Source organism: Rhinopithecus roxellana, chromosome 3 (assembly GCF_007565055.1).
Source record: "Rhinopithecus roxellana isolate Shanxi Qingling chromosome 3, ASM756505v1, whole genome shotgun sequence".
Taxonomy (NCBI): domain Eukaryota; kingdom Metazoa; phylum Chordata; class Mammalia; order Primates; family Cercopithecidae; genus Rhinopithecus; species Rhinopithecus roxellana.
This window is the reverse complement of record NC_044551.1, coordinates 25,578,451-25,603,021: the sequence shown is the minus strand read 5'-3', so window position 1 is coordinate 25,603,021 and position 24,571 is coordinate 25,578,451. Positions and strand designations below refer to the sequence as shown.

General features: G+C 33.8%; 1 protein-coding gene across 4 annotated transcripts in view; it reads left to right on the top strand.

Annotated features, from left to right (window-relative positions):
• Positions 1–24,571, top strand: part of FER (FER tyrosine kinase) — a 452,583-nt gene that overhangs the window by 329,565 nt on the left and 98,447 nt on the right. For all 4 annotated transcript variants that reach the window (XM_030927487.1, XM_030927488.1, XM_030927486.1 and 1 more), the window contains one exon: positions 7,625–7,748. In XM_030927487.1, coding sequence (XP_030783347.1) covers positions 7,625–7,748 — 124 coding nt within the window. The remainder of the gene's footprint in view (positions 1–7,624; positions 7,749–24,571) is intronic.

The window sequence follows — 24,571 nt, the reverse complement described above, 5'->3', positions numbered from 1 at the left end:
ATATCTGAAGTAGTGAAGTAGTCAAACTTACAGAAACAAAGTAGAATGATAGTTTGATAGTTACCGGGGGTTGCAAGGAAGGGAAAACAGTTGTTGTTCAATGAGTATAGAGTTTCAGTCAAGTAAAACCAAAAGTTCTAGAGGTGTGTTGTATAACAATATGCAATATGTTAACAAGATTGTACTGTACATTTAAAAATTGTTAATACAGTAAACTTATGTTGTAAATGTATGTGGTTTTTACCACAATAAAAAAATGAGAAAGAAGCTAGGCGCGGTGGCTCACGCCTGTAATCCCAGCACTTTGGGAGGTCGAGGAGGGTGGATCACGAGGTCTGGAGATCGAGACCATCCTGCGTCCTGGCTAACACGGTGAAACCCCATCTCTACTAAAAATACAAAAAATTAGCCGGGCGTGGTGGGACCTGTAGTCCCAGTTACTGGGGAGGCTGAGGCTGGAGAATGGCGTGAACCCAGGAGGCGGAGCTTGCAGTGAGCCGAGATTGCGCCACTGCACTCCCCCCTGGGTAGTGGCGAGACTCCATCTCCAAAAAAAAAAAGTGAGAAAGAAGACTCTTGTTTTTTCAGCCTTTTTAAAAATACAGACATTCCCAACTCTTGCTGCAATGCGTTCTTTACAAGTATCATTTTAATGTAATATTTTTGTAATCTGATAGAAGCAGTTTTATAATTGGTGAATGTATTTCTGATCAAAGCCTTTACGTCATGTAAATTCTGACTATGACCAACAAATTCTCATAAATATGAAATTTTAATTATTTTTTAAATAGTAAGATTGTATGACATTTTCTGTTTTTAATTATTTAAATAATAAGACTGTATGACATCCACTGATATCATTGTTTTGGGGGCCTTAATATCCCTAAAATATCTAGGTTATGATACATTCAGTTTCAGAAAATATTGTTGACATGTGTAAATATTTTACCCTTATTAAATGTGAATGTCTTTGTGGATGTCATTTTGTCTCACATCTCTTTTAAAAATGTAAGGAACCTTGAATTGATGTCTTCTTTTTTTCTCTGCAGGTTTTCCTGTAGCAGATAGGTATCAAAATGAGTATTCCATTGATTTTTCTTTTTGTTTAAAAAAAATACCATTGTAAGTGTTTGAAGGGTATCCTGGAGGGTTTAGGGCCAACATCTTACACATCTGACTTTCCTTTTTTGTTCATTCTTGCTTTTACACTGTATAACAAAGTCAACTTTGAGAGGGATAAGAAGCCAAAAATACAAAAGTGAGTAATTTAGCATCAAAGTAGGGAGAGAGACAGTCGAACTTCTTTGCCTTGGGGACAAACAGTGGGTTGTGGATGGGGAGGGTGGCAGAGGACTTATGGTCTCAATGTGCATGTGTATTTGTGTGTAAATTTGTGTATCAGCCTCCAGACATAAAAAATTAATTGATAAATCCACCTTTCCAGCTTTTTTTTCCTTTTTTTTGAGAATTAAGAAATAACAGTACTATTGAACTCTGGTGCTACAAAAACAGTGAAAAGTAAAATATTGGTTGAAAATAGACGAAACAATCATAAGCATCATTTCAGTGAAAGAAACTACAGCTAGCTATATGGAATACTGGAGTAATACAGGTTTAGCATCCCAAATCTGAAATTCAAAATGCTCCTCAAAATCTAAATCTTTTTGAGAGCCAACATGATTCTCAAAGGAAATGCTCACTGGAGCATTTCAGATTTTCACATTTGGAATGCTCGACCAATCACTGTAATGCAAATATTCCAAAATCTGAAAAACTTCTGGTCCAAGTCATTTCATATAAGAGTTACTACTCTATCTGTACCTTAGAACAGTGGTTGACAAACTTTTTTGATAAAGGGCCAAATAGTAAAATATTTAGGTTTTGTGGGCCATACAGGCAGGCCCACAGCTCCAGGCCATCACAACTCTGCCATTATAGCATGAAAGCAGCAATAGACAATATGTAAAGGAGTTAGTGTGGTTGTTTTCCAATAAAACTTTATTCACAGAATCAGGCAATAGGCTGGATTTGGCTCAAGACCATAGTTTGCAGACATCTGCCTTAGAATTTCAGTAATATCGCTAAAATCACCGCCTTAAAAATATAAGTCAAATAAATTCAGTTCCCTCATCTATAATATGCAGAGGCTGGATTAGATTATCTCCAAAGTCCCTTCTAATGCAGCCATTCTGAGTGTTTGCCAAAGTTGACTATGGCATCTCTCCTGGCAGTTTACATCATGTCTGGCAAGAGTATAGCTGTTGCTTCTTGAACAGGCAAATTAAAAATACAGTGAAATGTACTCTTTTATTTTACAGAACTGTTACCATAACTGCTATTGGGTTATATTCTCAAAAATCACCTGCCAAGGAAAAATGCAAAAGGTTTGTGCTATTCTAGTGTTAGCAGAACATGACCATTGAGGAACCTCATCTGAAAAGACTGATGCTATTTATTAGACCAAATTAGGAAACCCACACATTCAGCTCTGCATTTGGTCTAGCTGAATTCTGTTACTCGGGTAGCAAGCTGTTCAGGAAGTACTTTTTTAAGAAGGAAAAGGAATCAGGAAAGCCAGTATGTTTTTGGAGTCATTTTCTGTTTTTTAGTATTTAATCTTCCTCATCTTTCCCCACAAACTGACCTAATTCTAGCTTATTACTGAGTCTTTTCAGACCTAATGTTTTAGTTTGTTTCTATGGTTTGTTCTTGGTACAAGCCCTCATCACCCCACTCAGCAACTAGAGCCCTCTCCCAGCTAATCTTCCTTTCTGTGCAGCCCATCTCTCATAAATATACCCTATATGTAGCAGCCAGTATCCTCTGCTTTAGTGTTTGCATTGGTCCTCTTCTTTTCAGGAACTTAGTTGGGTTTATATCCTAGTGTATGAAATCTATTCTGTGTTTCATGGGGTGCAGTTTACATCAGCATTCATTGTTTATATTTGACATACCAATTTTCCCTCCTCATTTCTGATGGGCTGGCTAACAGCCATAATTCTCATCATTTTTGGTTAAAAAGCAAAACATTTTAAAAATAAGAATTCTGAATAATGACATAAATGGAGCTCCAAAAATAGTTCTCTATGATTTAGTATTTGCCTTGTTACTAGCCTATTTTTTTAACGAATAATTTAAAGTAGCTAAACCAAACAAACTTCTCAGAAAACAAATTGGTTTCCTAAAAGCAAGGGTAATTAATTATACATTTTATATATCACTGGGGAACTGATACATCTTAATTGAATAAACTCTGAAGTTCGTTGAGGATAAAGTAAGATCCTGTGATTCAATGACAAAAAGTCATTAGTGGCATTGCCCTGATGATCCCTTTTCTCCAATTACAAATTATAAATTAATATTCTTGTTGCATAATAATCTCACTGAGTTTATGTTTAGTGTGATCAGTTCCTCTGAGCCCCATAAATACTGAAAGAACAGGTAAGATCAAATTTTCATAGCACAGAGTAACAGAAATCTTTGAGAAACAGCTGTTGAAAATAATAGCCAGCTATTCTCTCATTAAAGGTTGGCTGCAAACAATAATAAACACTTCTGTGTATTGTTTTCCCTACTTGTTTCAGACATTTAATATATATTATCTTTTTAATCCTCAAAGTGACCTTCTGATACAGATGTCATCTTATCCATTAGATATCTTCAAATTGCTAGTACAGAAGATGTATTAAAAAACTCTATAGACTTTATTCAGTTAATTGACAAATTTAGAGGGAAGTCACACTACAGGCAGTATGTGATTCAGTGGCTCAGGCATGTCACCAATGGCTAGTATCTTTTCTTCACTCTTCTGCTTTCTGTGAATGCATCTTAGGATGCTTTCATCCTAAGGCTGCCAGTCTTCACGATATTATGTGATGTCATGTTTGTGTCTAGTTGTACTTCTTTCTTGGTGCTTCTCTCAAAAAATTTTCTTTCACTCTTCAAGCATCTTTGCCTCTCAGTGTTATTTAATCTTCTTAACATTTGTGCCTATTCCTGAACCAATCACTTGAGTGGGGGAAGAGATTTCATCGATTGGGCTAGGCCAGTCTAGGACCACCCTTATTTTTGAGGGTCAGGTTAATGCCCTCCAAAATGGTAGAGGGGCAGTCCCATGAGGGAAATTGGGATGAATCAGGGAAAAGAGATGTTATACGGCAAACACCGAGTCCCTACTACAACCCTTTCTCATTTGTTTTTTACAAAATAACAGCAACAATAATAGTAATAGTATAAATAGTAAATAGTATTTATAACAGTATATAAATATGTAATATATAAATATAAATATATAATTAATATATAAAGTATAATAGTATAATAAGTAGTAATAGTGTTTATTGTGTGTACTATGTGCTAGGCACATGTTTGATACTTTAAATACATTTTAGTCTTCAAAGTTGTCTTGAGAAATAAATGGTATTAAATCTGTTTTCTGGAAGTTTAGAAAGATTAAACAATTAATCCAAGGCCACATGGTTAATCAGACCGAGGTCAGTCTGACTTAAGTGTCCATGTCTTTTCAGCAAGTCATGCTATCTCCCCAGTAAACCATAAGCTGACTATTAAAAACATTGTAAGTATTGTCTTAGAAATTTATCATTATTATAGAATTCTAGGAAATAATGTATCCCATTTTGGTTTAATGTGCAGCACACCCACATTAAAGTCTTGATAAGCAGAATTACAAAAGGGATGTGAGTTATCTTTTTTTGCCCACTTTGAGAACCAAGATCCTTATTGCAGTGGTCAGGTAGGATACTGTATGCTATATGTATCCATATGCATATATACCTGTGTGCTGCATGTATAAATGTTGCATATATCACAGATTCTAAGAGAGGTTTTTATATTGGCACTTAATGAAAATGACAAAAGAACAAGTTGAAAGGGACAGGCTCTGCCCTCTAAAATAACTTCACAGTGAACACTAAAGACTATGTCATCTGTTATCAGCCTTCAGTTTATCACTTAATGGTAATAATCGAGTATTGTGGTTAAGGGAATATCTCTGGCCCCATCTGAGTTATTTTCTGGGTATCCTAACTTTAGTCCCATATTCTGCCTCCTGGGGAGTTTATTTCTTGCTTCAGGGATCTTAATACTTGCACATGCAGAAGGCTTGGGCTTTCAATAATGATTCATAATTATTTAATTTTTATTGAGGTCCTTGCTTCCCTCTAGTTTTCTGCAAGAAGCTGACTAGGCTTGTGGAATGGTGAAACTGTATTACTATACCTGTGGCTTAAATATTACTATGTATTACTATGCCTGTGGCTTAAATAACTATAAATTGGAAATAAATTGAAAATTTCCTTTCCTAGATTTAATGACTTTAAGCAAGAAATTGTTCTAAGGCAGAAATATTGTTGGATTACCTACAGAACAATCAGAAACCCCTTCTGTATTTTTGACTGTGTTACAGTATTTGGAAAGAGTTGTATATAGCTCTGCCTTCATAGTACTTTATTTGCTGGACATCACTTTTCATTCATTATTTAATGCTATTTAAGTGTAGTGTTTTTCTTTGTTTATTAATATAGTATGCATTAAACAATGTTTGGTAATTTGTTGAATAATAGTTTGTTAAATAATTTGTGGAATAATCAATGTGGGTTGGGAGTACAAAGAAGTACATTTTTAAGAGGCAGATGATAAAGTGCTAACTGGAAAAAAAGTATCAGGATTCTACAGAACAGCACTGCAGTTATGTATGTCATATGCTGCTTTTAAATTAAATTGCAGAAAAGATTATTTCATTTAAAAGTTATTCTATAGCTCAGACAGAATACTATGTGGTTTCAAAACCAGAAGGGTACACGTTTTCTAAAACAGGTGCATATATCTAACAAAATAATTAATATGTGAATATTGGTTCAAGTAATAGCTTGAACTAAATATTAATTTCAGGTCTATTTTAATAAGCATTTTAGTATCTATTAAAGTTGATAAATTAGTGGAATTTTACTTTTCACTATTGAAATCAGGTTTCGTTCTGATTTTTAAGTAAAGCTTGATAGAAACTATTTCAATCATCATCCTGGTAATTTAATATATTTGGTATTCACTTAAAAATAACAGAAATTGTCTGACACCATTAAGTTTATGTTTAAAGCATATAGCTTATTTGATTTTGTTAATGGCTCACCTAAATTTGTATAATACTTAAACTGTGAATAAGAGAAAAGGTTAGAAGAGAAGAGAATATTTAAAGGACAGTTAGGCAGATGTTTATTTTCTAGGTATTCTCATTAAGGAAAAAGCCATTAAGTCTTCACCTCTATAGCTTTTCTAGTTAAGAAAGCATAGATCCCTGATGAAGAAAGTAAAAGAACAAAATAGTCTAGAAATGTCAAATAAAATGCTAATCCCTCTTTTAAAATTCTGGCTTAATATCTGGGGGCCTAATAGAGAAAGTGGGAAAGATTGTTTTTGGAGAACATGTATTTTAATATACTTTAACTCTTTTTTAGTAGTGCAACAAACTATAAAGTAACTAAAAAGAAAAATAAGCCTAAGCTTTTAATGTTATATTAAGAATGAATGCAAAGTTTTATGGTTGCATTATTCAGTATGGTAGTCACTGACCATATGAGGCTCTTGAGTGCTTAAAATGTGGCTAGTGCTTCTAAAAAACTGAATTTTAAATTTCATTTCATTTTAATTGATTTAAGTTAAAATACTGATATTGATTCAGTTATTGGAAAATTTTAAGCATGTTTGGAACATCTTGGGTATGTGAATCTACTTTTCAGCTGTAAATGTAATGAAATCTAAATATAGATCAAATTATTTCAGATGAAATTTACATCTAAATTGAGATCTACCATAAATGTAAATATCATATTTCAAAGATTGTGATTTTAAAATGTAAAATATCTCAACTATAATTTTCATATATGTTTTGGATATGTTAGATTCAAGAAAACTATATTATTAAAATAATTTGCACATTTAAAAAAAAAAACTTTAAAAAAATGTAGCTACTAGTAAACTTCAGATTACTACTTGGCTCATGTTATGTGTGTCTTGGACCATAAAGGTTTCAGAAGTTTTTCTAAGACTTCACTAGAATTTATTTGATGCATAAAAATGCAATCTGGGTCAGTGAGGAAATCAGGCCAAAATCATAGCATTTTTCTTTTTCTCTCTGGACATTGCTTTCAGTTATGTTGGTGTTAATAGTCTAATTTTTTAAGCAATTGCTGAATCTAATAGCTAATCCAGTATAATTTACTTTTTACATACTCATATTTGACTCATAATAATATAGTTTTCATGTGGTATTAGAGAAAATCAAATTCCATAGATATTAATGAAGCAAATTGGTAAAAATAGTGATAAAGGAAAAAGTATGATTTTTGAGTGTTATTATGACCTGGATAATGTACAGTATGAAACACTTAAAGTACTTAAACTGTATCTAGAAGAGATTATGGTGTCTGTTTTCTAATATGATGTGTTCTTTTCATGTTTTCTGTTATCCTCAAACAAATTGGACAAAAAGCATGACCAAATGTGTAATGCATTTTGCTCTGTCAAATATTCCTAATAGATCCAAATAGATGATAAATGTTACTTTCATCGTAACTTTGTCTCATTGTTCATCTGTCAATTCCTCTAGGAGGTGATTTCCTCACCTTTCTGAGAAGGAAGAAGGATGAACTAAAACTCAAACAGTTAGTGAAATTTTCATTAGACGCTGCTGCTGGTATGTTGTATCTCGAGAGTAAAAACTGTATACACAGGTAAGGAGAACATTTTTAAAGCAATTTTTGGTTTTATTAATAGAATGCTGGAAAGCTGATGTATTTGCTACAATACAGAAGTCATTTTCTTTCATGAAACTTACAGCTTTTCTTGTTGTTTTCTGTATTTTGTGTGAACGTATCCTCTGCTTGTTGTTTATATAGTTTATACAAACACTCATTTTTCCTCTTACTTGAAGTGAGTACCTAAGTAGACAGTAATTTGCCTTCTAGTTGGAATTTGTTTTATTATAATCATGAACAACAGTCACATGGAATGTACTACAACTTAGTAATGTAAGAAACTACAGCCTTATAATCAGATAAGACTGTTTCATGTGTTGTCTATTCTCATTTTCCAAAGAAATTACATATGAAGTCATGGTAAAGCATAATAGTAAAGCAGCAATACATGACAGTGAATTTGGTCAAGAGTAAAAGATTTTCAGACTCATTTAATGCTCTTTTGGACGAATTAATTTTTTTTTTTCATTTTAGTACCTACTAATTCATGGCATTGTATTGAGAAAATAACTACTAGTTATTTCAAAGGAGATTTTATGTAACTTGTTCTGATTATATGTAGTGACCTGGTCTTAATGCTTTATACACTGTGGTTTTAGTTGCTTGTAGCAGGAAGTGTTTTTTAGTGCTAAATGTCAGTACAACTTACGAACTGCTGCAGAATTCATGTCAGATCCTAAATATGGCTAAGTATAAATAAGCACAATGAAGTGGAGAACTGATGCAGTTTTTATGCACCAGAAACTGTGCATAATACTGTTTAATGTGGAGCAGGGTTCATTGCTAGATTGAGCTGTTATACACTTTATGTAACTGGTTTTGTTGCTGAAGTATGCTTTTCTCTGAGGGATATCATTGTCTAGGCTTTACTTTAACACTCTAGTGAGGTTGTATAATGTATAATTAAAGGAAAGCAAAGTTACCATCATCTCAACTATACATTTATGTGATCTTAATCGATATTTTTGACTTAAATTTCCCCACCCCCACCCCAAATTTTACTTAGTGTTCAGCTTTATTCTGAAACTATAATTACGACCTGTATTTTAAATATGGTTCAACAATTGCATATATTTTAAAATTCATTTCTATGGAGATGTATTTTTTGGGAAATTAACTAAAAATAAGACATTATCATTGTATTTCTGTTTTAATTTCTATGACTATAGATTGAATCACGTGATAAGAATTGACTTAAAAAGCATTTGATTCTGGATAAAAATTGTCCTATCCTTAATTTCACTAGTGATCAACACTGTGTTAAAAGTAACCATAAAGGTTTTGCTCTTCATTTGGAGAAAATGTGTAATTTTTATTGCTGAGGTATTGAGGTGTTTCAAATTCTCTTTGGTAATTACTCCTTTTGTCTCTGATTTATTTCGTACTATTGGACTGCCTGTGGCTTTAAACTGTAATAAATGCACATTATTGAAACTTTGTTTTTTTGAGGCGGAGTCTCACTCTGTTGCCCAGGCTGGAGTGCAGTGGCGCAATCTTGGCTCACTGCAACCTCCGCCTCCCGGGTTCACGCCATTCTCCTGCTTCAGCCTCCCGAGTAGCTGGGACAACAGGCGCCCGCCACCACGCCTGGCTAATTTTTTGTATTTTTAGTAGAGATGGGGTTTCACCGTGTTAGCCAGGGTGGTCTCGATCTCCTGACCTCGTGATCCACCCACCTCAGCCTCCCAAAGTGCTGGGATTACAGGCATGAGCCACCGTGCCTGGCCTGAAACTTTTTTTAATTTGTTAAACTTTTTTTAATTTGTTAAATTTTTTAATTTGTTCAACTTTTTTTAATAACCACAACTATTCTTTAATTTCTGGGACATTGCATTTGAGAGGACCGTTGTTTCAATCTCTTGCTACTTTTTATAGTGGTTATTTTCTTCAAAAATGAATCACTGTGTAAATGTCTATGTCATGAGAATTGAAACTATTCTACATTGTAGATGGCAGTTAGCTTTTTTGAATTCATTTCCCTCTCTAAATCATAATATTATCTGCTGTAATGTTATTTTCCCCCACTTTGCTTTTTAAGAATTTTCATGTCTTCACAAATTTTTGAAAGTCAACCCTTTCTTGACCACATATCCTAGCAGGTTGTGCATAGACCTATGCCATTTGCCTACTGGGAAGGTTTCCCAGTTGAACATCTTGAACAATGTCAGTGAGAGCGGGTTGGACAAATAGGTTTCAGCACTAGCGCCAACTTTTAGTGAATGGTAGGGGCTCTCCCTGTATACGTTGAGAAGAATTCTAGGAACAGCCGTAAAGAGTCCAGTGATCAATTAGTCGCATCTACCAGGGTACTCACTAGTATTAACACACACACCCAAATTTGTCATCCTTGGCATAGAATATCTTCTTTTTGTCTTTATTCTCATAAATACTTTTCTGACATTTAAAAATGTTTGTTATGACTTTTCCTTACTAGCCATAATATAGCAACGATATAATATTTTTCTTTAATCACTTTCATTGAATTCTTCTAAACTATTTGCTTTCTTATTTCCTTTGTTAATCATTAGTGCTAGATGAATTTTATGATATCTCCCAACTAGTGGTCCTTTGTTCCTCTTCAGACTCATTAAATGCTCTTTTGGATAAAATTTTTTTTTCGTTTTAGTACCTCACCAATTCATAGTATTGTATTGAGAAAATAAATTATTCTTTATGTTGAATTTTTTTATAATAGTAAATTGTGCTGTAGAACCCTGTTCCTATATGCCAGCCTATGCAGCTCTTTCTTTGGAAATAGTAGTAGTTGCAATATAATTTTACTTGATGTAAAGTTAAGACATAGATTATGTGTTTTTGTTCCTAAGAAATATGACAGAAAAAAATATAGGATTTACTACAGTGAAAAGTTTTTTCCTCACCGAAAAAATTTCTAATGAGGTATTTCAAAAATGAACTAAAATAATGTAACACATGATTGAAAGTTCCCTTTAGTTTTTCAGGTAATGAGCAAAGGTTCTAAGTCCCATTTTTGATATGCCAAAACATAACAAAAATAAGTGCATGTATATGAATTACAAAGCCTGTGTCCAACAAATCCAAGCAAAAATTTTAAACCTGCTTTAAGTTTTATATGAATTTACAAATTTTATCCTGTTCACTGTCTGGAGATCACTGGAACTCAGTACACACTTGAAAATATTTCCAATTGTCTCTTCCCAAAATAGTGTTTTTAACTTTTGAAGGACACACATTCTTTCTTTGGCTTTGTTTTATTGTTTTGATATGAGAAGAGCAGAGCAGTGTTTCATTATAGGAAAACAATTACAACAGCTATGAAATGGAAAGAGGTTACTGCATTAAGAAATGACCTGCATTTGGAAATGTTCTTGTTGTAATTTCCATTTAACTTCCAGAAGAGTTGTCTTGCTACAGGTTTCTGGTGGAAACTGTTTCTGTTTACAGCTTGAGGATTGCAGTATAGTTGGAATTTTGGTTTAGTTTTAATCAATGACATTTTATTTAAAACTATTCTATAGGCCAGTGTGAAATTTTCTTTCCTACTTATACTTTATTAACTATTTGAAACACACTGATAAACTTTGTGGTCTGTGTATGTTTACTTACAAAGGTATGTTACTAGATCATTAGCTGTCATCTGTAAAGAATATTCTGATTTTGAAGTTAAGGGGATTCAGGATTGACATACTTGATATAAATGGTAATGGCATTCATTTATGGTTTTATTCTTGATGAATCCTACTGGCAGATTTGTTTTTATTCGGGTTTATTTCTAAAAGTTGCCTTTGTGCCATTGTTCTTTGATAGCTACAGAAAGTAAAAGGAGGATACACTTTATATTGCCATATACTTGAGTGAAAGACCGTAATCAATGGGGAGTTTGGGGAACATTTCTTAATTTCATATGTCATTGTCAATATCAAAAAAGATATATTTTGGAGGGGTTAAGTAAAATATTATTTCTTTTTCTAATTTTCAACTCTATACTGATTCTCTTCATGTTTGATTCTTCTAACACAGTGATTTTTTTTCATCATGGAGTAAGCTAACAACTTTACAAATTAGAGTATATTCGACCACATTTATTTTATTAATCAGTCAGAGTTTTGCTTATCCATTGAAAACATTGATTTTCCAGTGTTTCACAAATGTGGGCGGTTGCCTACTCTGTGCCAGGGGCTACCAAAATGAAGATTATAGTCACAGCCCTCAGATGGATATAACAAAAGTTAACAATAATGCAAAGAGATAGTCCATTTTGTGATAAAATATACAGAATTCTTTGGGAGTAATATCAAGAGAGTCTAATATGACCTGTCAGTATGGGGACTATGATGGGAATAATCAGGGAAACTTTGCAGAGAATACTCTCTGAGTGAGACTTGGTGGATAGGTGTGTCACTGAATAGAAGGAGAAAGAAGATTCCAGCTGAAGGAAAATTGAAAGCAAAGTTACAATGCTTTGTAAGAGAAAGCGTGACTTAATTGTGGACATCTTGTTGAAAGAGTATGAATTTTAACTGGAAAAAGAAAACTAATTTGAACAAAATTTACAAAACCCTTAAAAAATGTATAATCTCATGAAAATGTATATGAGACCAATATTATTTTTAAGCTTCATTGGGAAAACTAATTTAGGAAAGCTAAGATTGCCAGAAAGGGAATAATATTATATTTCATGTATATGTTCTAGAAGAGATTGCCTTGTCCAGTGATTTCTAATAAGGATTACTTATGTGTACTTTTTAAGTTAAATGTAAGATGCTGCTTCCAGCTTTTATTTGTGTGTGTGTGTGTGTGTGTGTGTGTGTGTGTGTGTTTTTGAGACTTCATATTTTATTAAGTAAAAGATTTGGTGCGCTGCTGACCATTTACATTTTTCCCGATGATCTTTGAGGGTTTTTTTTTCTCTATTTTTAAACTGTAAATGATTATCTAGTGTCTGAGCTTTTCCTAAACTGTGAATATACTGAAAAAGTAGTTTGTCTTTGGTGCACCTTCGTATCATTTAAGTGGTAAAATAAAGACAAATAACTATAAAAATAAAATGTTTTCTGTGACGTTTTTGAACCCTTCATCATTTCTGTCACTCGTGATCTACCATATACTCAATTGAAGGCACTGTAAGACCACTTTAAGTAACGGAGGCCCAAAAAGATTAAAGGAAGGTCACCTAAACAATTAGTGACCGGGCCACTGCTAGGTCTTAAATGTGCTGACTGCATTCTGACACATGTCCTGTCATTCCAGTTTTTTGCTCTGTCTCATTCAAGTATTAGTAACCCTAACAGCTGGCATTTATTAAGGGCTCACTGAGTACTAGACACTGTTCTAAGGGGTTTAGGTGCAGTGTCTGAGAATGTCAGCTTCCTGAGATCAGTGATTTTTATTCATATTGTTCACTATTGGATTCCAAAAGCCTGGAACAGTGCCTAGCAATGGAAGCTAAATGAATGAACCTTCAAAACAATAGCAGTAGTATTGTTTAGGCCCGTTTTACACATGAGGAAACTCACAGTTAAGGAGTTTGAGTATCGTGTCCAAGATCATACTAAAAACAATTGGTAGATTCAGAATGTGAATCTCAGTACTCTGGTTCAAAGCCCACACACTGAATCTACTCTACTGTCTTGCGCAACAGAGGTATCTTCCGATTACCTAGGAAAATCAAGGCAGAAGGCCGAATGGTATTTGGTGTAATGGCTAAGCTTATATTCAACATCTGCACTCTGTAATGATCATGAGCAAAAACAGAAGAGGGTTCTGAAGGCTGTGAAATATAATTTTAGAAAGACAAACCAAGATGTTTTTATCATTTAATAAACAGTTGCTGAAATGCAGGAGCATTTTGTTATTGCTTCTCTATTTAATAAAAGCTTGAAATTTTTTTTCATTTTTATATACTGTTGTTTAGAATGCCCCCTTATGCTTTATCTGTTAATTAAAACACACAGGATTAAAATAGAGATGTGATAATCTCAGTTAGTTGACTAAGCATTTATGACTAATTTTCTTGTTCTAACATTTGATTTACAATTTTGAATATATTAAGCTGTATTTTTATTTTTAGCTCTGAAACCAGTTTTGGAGGAAAGAGTTTGCAGGGTCACTGTTACCTAGAGCTAGAGGAGACAGTCTCTTATGTGCAAGGGGATAGTTCTCAGATGATGGGGCATGTACTAAAAGCCTTCAAAAGATGGCTGTCGTGCACTCATGGAGTGCTCACTAATTTGCCAAGTATGTTCATATTCTCATTTAATCCTTATATTTCTATGGGATTGGTACTATTTAATCTACATTTTATAATAGAATAGATATTAAGCCACAAAAGGGTAAGTAACTCTTCTAATGTCACACAGCTAGTAAGAGGAAGATTCAGGCCTCTTCTGAGCTGATGACAAAACCTGTGAAGTAAAGCAAAAGAATTAAACTATGTATTAGATATATTTATCATTTTCTTCCCTTTTGTGAAGATGGTCAGCCATATGGATATCTCTCTTATGAAGCAAAACTTAAAACTAATAAATACTGATTTAGAGAGAGTCTTGTTGTAGGGAGAAGAGAATCTTTTATACGTCCTATCTCTGTATTTTCCTGGGATGATTCACTCCCTCACATTTCATGTTATAGGGACTGCTAGTTGGTCCATTCTGTCTCCTTAAATCATAGCTCATACCAAGTCCATCCAACAGGCAGGAGATCAATCTCAGTACAAGACCATTGGTTCAGCTATTGATTTGAGAATTCATGTTCTCAAGTCAAACCTGATTATGATAAAGTAACTCACTTTTTCTAGTTAGTCTTAATCAAATTCTGGGGAATTCATCAGAACATAGATGTCACAGAAACAAGTTTGACCTTCTAGCTTGCAAATTGTCTTCTACTCCCTGGCCTCCAAGGCAGGATTGGAGCAGTCAACATGCAGAACTAGAGAACTCTAGCCTGTACCATTTGCTGGACATTGACTCTCAATTTTAAAAATTACTGGGTTCTTAGCACAATTATTGTTTTAAAGTATGTTCATCATTATTAGATACAAAAGCACTACAAGAAATCCTTTTCAGTCCCAGGCTTTTCTTTTAAAGTGTTCTGTGCCAGACTGGACTGTTTCCATCCACATTGCCAACCCTGATATCCATTAAGTATAACCATTTGCAGAGCAGTTAGCAGCTTCAGCATAGTGGCTAAGACCACTGATTTGAAACTGGAATGCTTTGTGCGTGAATCCTAGGTTTTCAACAATTTAGCTGTGTGATTTTAGACGTCCTCTCCTCCCCACCGGGGAATTCCCTGTAACCCTTAACCTGTTTTATTTTTTGTGATAGTCCTTACTATCACCTGATGTTTATTTTATTTATATAAACATACACATGTATGTACATATATTCATGTGTATATATGCATATGCATATATTTATATAGATACATATATAAAATAACTGGTTTCCTTTTTATTGCTTTTCTCCTCCAACTAGAGTGTAAGTTCCATGAGGACATTGACTTTATTTTGTCCATTACTTAGTCCTCAAAACAGAGCTTCTAGTCAGTGCTCAACAAAAGTTTGTTGAATGAGTGAATGAAGTTACTTACTGTGCTTCGTTTCTTCCAGTATAAAATCAGGATGATAGTATTCACTCCAGTACCCTGATTCAAGTTAGAGAAGGCAAGGCTACTAAAGTAGCAAAGGAGTATCTGAAGGCTCTCCACTCCCCACAGCATCTCCGGGGGACTACAACTTAGAGGGAGAGGGAGAGAGAGAGACAGAGACAGAGACAGACATACTTTTAAACCATCAAATCTCTTGAGAACTCACTATAACAAGAACAGCATGGGGAAAACCACCCTGTGATCCAATCACCTCCCACCAGGTCCCCCCACCCCACGCCCACAACATTGGGAATTATGTAATTCAACATGAGATTAGGGTGGGGAAACGTAGCAATACCATAAGAAATTCTTGTATAAAATAACTTAGAATGGTTACTGTTTGTGGTCTGGTGTGCCTATTTTTACTTCTTATGGGCAGATATTTTTATTATAGAACAAAAACATGTTTTATAATATGCTTATGTGCTCTTAAATTAACCTTTTAATGCTGAACTTTTATTACACAGTTTGATTTGCTTTTTGTGGGGAAAGAAGTAGTGCAAATTTTCAGTGAATGTTTTTCAGTGGGCAGTTTTCATATAGTAGTGGTTTAATAAACATCAACATAATGAATTGATAAATCTATGAATAAATCAAATAATTCTGAAGTATTGATTGATTGCTGTTAGATGACTAAGGACTTTATAGAATAGTAGTTATAAGTTATTTCATCCATAAATGTTAATTTTCCATTTTTAATTTTTACCAATTGTTTTCTTTATAATGCACAAATGGAAACAGAAATAATTGTATCTCATACAAATCCATACGCGTTATGCATACAGTGCAAAGTTCTTTTTCTGTCACAAGTTAGTGTGAAGGCTTTGGAATACTTTGGGCATTTTTTGAATTGTTTGAATATGATCATCCAGGCTTATAATGTGACAGCGTCAGTGCTCTTTTCAGAATACTGTCATTCTCCAAGGGTCAGAGAAGGTAAATACTATCCTATTTCAATTCATTTTTCATCTAACAGTACTTATTTATTATATTGACTCTGCCCTAGCTCAGACAGTGGTCAGGGCTTAAGAAAGCAGCAGTAGTTTATAACATGCCAGAAAGTATTAATTTTTAATGTGTTCTTTGAAATAATTGACAGTAAAAAACAGATGTATTATTATTTATTAGAGTGCTCAGGAGGCACATATTTCATTTAGCCCCTTTCTCTCTTATCTGCCCTCAGCCTATTTATTATATAAACTTGTAAGAAAGTGAATGCCATGGCTAGAACAGTGCCAGGGTACTTGTTTCTGTACATTTAAGATAGAAAGCATGCAACAAGTAATTTTAATTCCCACTGAGTAATATTTCTCCCTTTGATCATAAAATTCTGATTTGCCTCTTTGAAATTAGTCTTCTATTTACCTATATAAATTAATGAAGGAATAACATTAAAATAATTGTATTCGTTACTTAAGATCTTTAAAAACCCCAGGCAGGACATAACTATATGAGATGATATACAAGTAATCTATAAACCTCTTTATAACCAAATGAAAACATATTTGGCATGTCATTTAGGTATTTACCCTTTTAAAAAAATTACATGGTGCCATATTATAAATTAAGACTTACTTTTTCTCAAACATTTATTATGTGAAGGAAAGTATTTTTCGTTTCAAAGTTTGATTTTCATATCAAACGTAACTACCTATCCTAATAGAAACAAGTGTTATGTGTTAATTTCTGTATTTTTGCTTTTATGATATATCTCAACTGGTGAAATTTCTCATTTTATTTATAATTTGTAAAGCCTCTTTGTGTCTCACAGATTAAATCTATCAAGACCCATGTTTTGAATGCCTTCTTTGCAAAAGGCCTTGTTTAGACGTGCTCCCTACTCTCAAGGAAAATGAGAGAAGTAAGATACAGATATAAAGATATTTTGATAACTTCATAAACAGTGCACTGGGAGAAGGAAGTTAATAAGACACAATGAGGGGACTTCTGAAAGACATTTATAGTAGAAAGAAAAAAGTAGCATACATCAGTTTGTTGTAAGAGCCACCAACAGATATTGGAATACTTTATTGAATTTCTTTTATATGATCAACTTCCTTCAAAATAAACTTAATTCCCAAGGGATTTTCTAATTAGTCTTTTAGCAGAACTTAATATGTTATTCTCCCCACCCCATTTAATTATTAACAAATACTTGACTTACTTTGTAGGCATCTGAATGTTGAAAAGCAGCCACATGCCGGTGCCTCATAAATGTTAGTTCAATCAAAGTCATTAAAAATGTACTTAAAGCACACTTCCTATATGTATCAGGCACATGACAGGTGCCGGGGACAAAATGCTGGGCGTTTAAGATGGAGTCTGTGTCCTCTGGTGCTGAAAAGTCTAGTATGTGTGATACATGTTAACAAGTATTCATCCCAGAGAGCATTTAAAAGTGAGATTGACGCCATCATGAGGCCACAGAAGGCATCCCTGAAGAGGTGACATTTGAATTAAAGTTAAGAAGTAACTACAGGACAGTGGAAGAGAAGAGATAAATAATCACTTAGGAGAGAAAGAGGCATGGAGGTAGAAGAGAGAATTTCAAGATCATGAAAGGAAATCAAACTGACTGGGTTAAATACTGACTTGAGTTGCAACCAGGAAGGTGGCAGGGACCAAACCCTGTGAGAATAGAACAGGTTTAGGAGGCTCATCTCTGCTCTGGTTGCAGTGAGAAGCCACTGTAGGGTTTTAAGTAGAAGACATCAGATTCATGTTTCATGCAGATCACTGTGGCTGTAGTATGGAGACAAGACTGATGGAAGAGTAGATACAGGGAAGAGAAATTTTCAGAGATGTTGTTATCAAAACATTTTCCAGGTATCTGGTTTGTGCACCTGGATAATAGGGATTCACTGAGGAATCCCTGAGGATTCCCTGAGGAAACACTGGAGCAGGATTTCCTCCTTCCCCCCCCACCCCCACCGCCGTGGAGGGAGTGGAGGGGCACTGTGAATGAAAATTATGAGTTTAAAATTTAATTTGGGAAATGTTGATTCTGAAGTACCTAGAAAATATTTATGAAGCTATTGAGTAGACAGGTGAGTATTTAGACCTAGAACTCAGGCAAACTGACCTACAGATAGCAATGTGAAAGTGATGAAAGAAGAATAGATGAGTGAAGCTTTTAATGAATTAGGAAATCAATGAAAGAAATATTTCAGGCTAAGAAAAGAACATGGAAGAATACATCTGGTTTTCTGAACTCTACATATATATTTGAAAATTCACAATTTTGCCTGTAGATTTTTAAAAGGAAGAAATTTTAAAATTGATTATAGTAACACCCAATATTTGTTATTTCTAGTACCATTAATCCAGTTTGACAGAAAAGTTACTCTGGAATAATGTTTAATTAATTTATTTGCTTACTTTAGTAACCACTCTGATGGTTAAGTGTTTCCTTAAAAATTCTAAATTATATCAGCATTGCTAATTTTATAGTTCCACAAATTATAGCAGCAACTAGAAAATGAAAGTGAAAAATGTATTTTCATTGTCAGAAATTTATCTAGTTCTGTTCAAATAAACGACCAGTAGGAAAAAGAAATGTGTAAAAGTACCATTCATAAAAAGAAGACTATTTATTTTGGAAATTTTTCTTAGAGAAGAAAACCAGGAGAGTAACTGATTTTTTCTTCTTTAGAGTCTTGTTATCTGATTAACAGAACTTCTAGTAACATTTGAAATAATATAACAGTAAAATATGTGAACAGGGAATACAGCTTGATACTGCTGTTCTCCAGTGACCAGAATTTAACAAAGGCAACTACAAAAGTGTCTCTCACTTTTTTTCTTACATCTCAAGGCATGAATATTGGTTCACCTAAAATAGAGACGTTTTCCTGCCTTTTCTATGATAAAAACAAATATAAGAACAAAAATAATTGTCTTGTGAAAAAGTATATGAATTAATATCCAAAGGTTTTTTCCAGCTGTCACCTGTTAAAACAGGGTAATAATGGTAACCTACCTCACAGTCACTGTTTGTTTGTTTGTTTGTTTTTAGGTTAAATTGAAATAAGACATAGATAAGCCTTTGAGAAAACTAAATGGTGTTCAAATTATAGTAGTATTAAATTACTATCCAGTTGTAGATGAAGAGGGAGTTAGACACCAAGGTATATTAGAAAATGAAAAGAAAACAAAGACAGATGAAGAAATAAATGGGTTGAAGAAGGTGCAAGTTAAAAAAGGTTTGAATGGGATAAATGCAGATGGTGATCGTTATTCTAATTAAGAATGTAGCCTCTCTATGTATCCACTGCAAAGGAACCTGTGTCAACTGTAATGTAGCTGAGGTAAAACTTACTATTGGCATCCAGTGCTGGTCATCTCAGTGGACCTTCCCTGGTGTAGACCACTGCTTCAGAGCAGGTTCTGAGAGAGATCACGATGCCCAGAGGTTTTGGCTGCAGCTCTCTCGCTCACTCTCTTTCTTTTTCATATTTCCATCTGTAACATTTTATTTACTTGGAAGAAAAACACTGCAACATTAAGAAAGTTTTAGCTGGTGTGTTTGGGCCTTAGTTTTCTTGTCTTTATGAGGAGAGAGGGGAATTAGCTTTTTTCCCATTATCTTTATTAAATCACTGTTTTAGAGTTTAGTTGAACCCATATTATGAAACATTTGAAAACTGCTTAAAAATGAATGTTTAATGCAGAAGGGTCACTGCAGTTTCCAGCAGTGCATCTTCTAACTTCCTGTTCGTGATGCTGTTAGTCTGCATCCTACTGAAAAAGAGTAGACAGACAGTTTTCTAATCTAATATATCAAATATACAGCCTCTTCTCAGTAGTATGAAACCTTTGACATTTTCATAGATATCCATGCCCTCTTGAATCATCTGTCTTTCCTAATCCATCTACCTGTCCAGCTGTCTTTTTCAATGCAAGAAAATGTGGCCATGGTCTACAATCCTCTAGGTTTTGAGAAAAGATAAGAATTGGTTCCCATCACTGCTGAAACTAGAATCAGCCTGATGATGTCAGAATAATACAAAGTTCATCTTCCACAATTGCTCAGTTAATAGTAACAGGTTAATAATATGAGGAGGGCTTGTTAAGTCTTTGCTGAAGTGAAAACTGGGTTTTTCCTGCCTGATCTTGATCTACCCTGGGAACCTCTGCTTACATATCTATGACTTGAGGACATCAGAAGTCCTAAATTAAACAGCAGGAAAAGATACAGAAAAGGTGTGGACTATATATACCTACTCAAATATATTTCTTTTTCTAATGTTTTAAACAGTAAGAAGCAAAGGAAACAGGATATTTCAGGAATTGTTTTATATTACCAGATGAAAATGTCTGAGAACCACTACTTTTAAGCAGTATCTGTGGAAAGACATTCTCTTTCCACTTCTTGGAGCAACAAATGTACTTACATTTTTCATGGGAAACTCTTCAAGCAACTGAGTTCTTCTGAAGTTCTTTAAATATTGTTGCTTTATGTGTACATGCATGCACAGCACAAGCCAGGAACCTCTCGAAGGGTGGAACTATATTCATGTTGAGGTACTGTCCCCCTTGCCTAGCACAATGCCTGGTGCATAGTACAGCTGAGTAACTCATGCACAAAAGAATTAAAGTTAGGTTAAGTGTTAAGAAATCTTAACTTTTTGCAGCACAAAGTATGTTTACCTTTATAAATGCTTACTCATTGATAATGATATTTAGTGGAAAAACTAAATTTCCCTAATTTGCTCCAAAGAGCTTATACTGAAAACATTATCTAATGTTAAATCATTTAATATGCAAGAGAAAAGCCATGGGAAATAGACAACAGATGAAACAAGATTTAAAAAATACAAAAATATGTAATCAAGGCCATAAGAATGGCTTTTCTAAGCTATTGCCCTTATGCTTTCTAAGTAAATGTGATAATGATGATTGGTGCTAAAGTGGCATTCTTAGAATTGAAAGTCTGTGTGTCCACTCAGTGAACTGTATATTGGAAGTGATGGGTACTTACTTCCCCACTCACTGCACTAATCCCTCACTCTAATGTAAAAGGACTTGATTAATTTCATTTAATAAGCCATGTCTTTTGTAACTACTATATATGCAAATGATGATTGTAGCATATTCAGGACTAAAATTTAATATGAGTAATTTATTTCCCAGTAGCTATCAATTATTTATTTTTTCATTTATCAATTTTGAATTGTGAAACCCTGCAGATGTTTGAGTAGAAAGAAGTAAACTTTATTAAAATAATATTTAATAAAGATATTAAAGTCAATGGTACTGCTTTTCTCATTTTTATATGCTAATATCAAGACCTCATTGCTTATGAAGCTAGCTGTAATCATGCAGGGTTTTAACTTGGAACTTTTAAGAATAATAAATGGATGAGAAAAAAAATGGGTGAACCCTTGCTCTGTAACTTTTTCTTCAGGGCCAAATACCGTATTGAATATTTTAGGCTTTCTAGGTCATATGGTTTCTATCACAACTACTCAACTCTGCCGTTATGAAAGAAGTTACAGAAAGTATGTAAAAGAAACATGTCTTAATCCAATAAAATTTTATTTACCAAAATAAAACAGCAGACTGGATTTGGATCATGTTTTACAGACTCATACTATAAAATGAGAACTAAAAGCATCCTTCTTCTCAGCATATCTATCTTTAATTTTCCTTTAAGACTGCTCAAATCCCACTCCCCCTCTTGTCAGCTTCCCCTCATTCTCTCTGTCCCTATTGTTTGTATTATATCCTGTTATCTTCTAAAATGAAGGTCTTGTTTTACCAACTACTTTTGTTAGCCATTTGAGTGTATAGATTGCCTTCTTCCTTCTTTCCCTCCTTTCCTCCCTCCATTCTACCATCCCTTCCTCCTCCACATTGGTTCTTAATGGAGAAGCCAGTAGATATTTTGTTGCTAATAATGAATTTATTTTAATTCTTGACTGTCCTCATAGGAGATATTATGAAAGTAAGTATTTTATTTAAATTCCTCAGACCCTAACAATAGTAGTCATTAAATGCTTGTTGCTAATGAAGAGTTTAACATTTTTATCATGAAAATTTGTAAACATATAAGACCAGGGAGACTTGTTAGGCAAAAGATGAGAAAGGCCTAAACTATAGTAGTGATGGAAAAGAGAGATAAAATTAAAGACTATTTAGGAAGTAGAATCAACATGATTTATTGATAGGTTGGCAATGGTGGGCGAAGGTGACTCCTAGGTTTCTCAGATCCAAATGGAAACCACGTATTTTCCAAGTAATACTGCCATACCTATTCACCAGCCTAGGCAGTTTAACTGGAAAAGGACTTGCATGGGCATAGCAAAGTAAGTGGTACCTTATCTTAACTAATTATCTCTATACCTATGAGATTTTTCATGTTCATTTATAATAATGGTTATCTTATCCTCAAGTTATTTCAACCTAAAATTATGTAAATAGTTCAAGTTATTTTTAGACATCTCTATAAGTATGCTTCCTGCTAGTACTCTGCCAGACAGATTTGTGCAGTTTTTGTTTGTTTGTTTGGCGAGATTCCTCTGTTCTTTCAGAAAAATCAGAATTTTCAGCTTCCAGTTGTTTTGTGGTTTGTGTTATTTTTATTCTTAAATTTTGTAGTTAGATGCCTTTCTGTTTATAATTCAAAATTATAAAAATATCACTTACACAAATAGTACTGTAAACTCTTTCCTTTTCTTCTTACCCCTCCTTCCTTTCTCAAGCCTTGTTGATCTACTCTATGGTAGGTGTAATGTTAGTTCTAACAGAGAATTCTGTAATGAACAAAAATGTCTCTTCCATCAAGAAGTTTTTCATATAAAAGGAGATGTGGGACATACACTTTCTATCAGAATATATAATAACATGAAATGATGAGATACCAAAGAAATTAAAGTGGCTTGAATTGGGGAAATACTTCTTTCAACAGATTGGATACATGAACGCAAAGGGAGTGTGCTGGGGGCCTTTTTTGAGTTACAGTATCTGTCCTCCTTTGGCCACCTGAGTCTAATTGTAGCAGTGTCTTGAAGAGGTGATCAGGCTTCCAAAAATGTGTAACCTATACCAGGAGATGGAAACTTGTGGAATGATCTTTGCCAGTTTTCTTTACTGATAGATGTTGACAAGCAATGTAGTAGTACCGACTCTAGACTTCAGTTATAAAAGAATTATTTATCTATAGCCTTTGTTTAAAACTTTGCTTCTGTTGCTTCATAAATTTTCTCTTTAACCTTTTTATGCAGAATGTTCTGTCAGATTATCCAAAACAAAATAACAGTGTCAATATATTGCTTCATTTCTGTTTGCAAGTATATTTTGACAATGTGTGTGTCATCTAAAATGTTAAGGAATCAATGATTCTTTCAGTTCTGAAGCCCACCTGGTGAATTAAACTAAATCTGCATCAAGTGATTCATCTAAAATGTTGCTATTTTGCCTTATTCTGTTTACATGTTGCTTGTGCTGATGTCATTGATTATAGGCTGCCACCATATTTCAAGATAATTGTTACTGATGCAGCCTGTCTTCATACACATAAAACATTTGCATTGCATTTTGCCTTCAGGATGTCACTGTTTGTAAGTAAAAACAAACACATAGTTTGAAGACAAATGGTATTTTTAAACATAATGTTTTTTTCCACTTTCTGTATGAATGAAAATTATCAGCAGTTCAGAGTAAGGACTAAAGTGAAATTAATAATAAATACATATTTTTGTGATTATGCTTTTTAAAAAGGCCAAAGAACAGAATAATTTTTAAGTTTATGATTTTGCTATTTTCCATCATAAATGTCGGAACTCTTGGAAGGGAATGTTTCATGAGACAATTTGTCCATGCTTTTAGCTTTCCATTTCATCTTTCATATGAGATTTTACCTTTATTTTAAGGGACTTTGTTGACACTACATATTCTTTCTCAGATATAGTATGTTAACTCCATTATACTTATAATGTTACAATTCAGAAAGCTTCTTTTTCCTTCAGGAATACATTCTAGAATGACAAACCAGAAAGATTTAATGACCTTTTCCATTAAATGTTTAGCCTACTAAAGTCTATTTCTCTGTACACTGGATGAAATCATTGTAAAAGAATCTGTGGGTCAGAAGAAATACTGACTACAAAATAATAATTCATGTGTTGGTAATTCTCTATACCCTATAATTACACTATTTCATGTGAAACAGG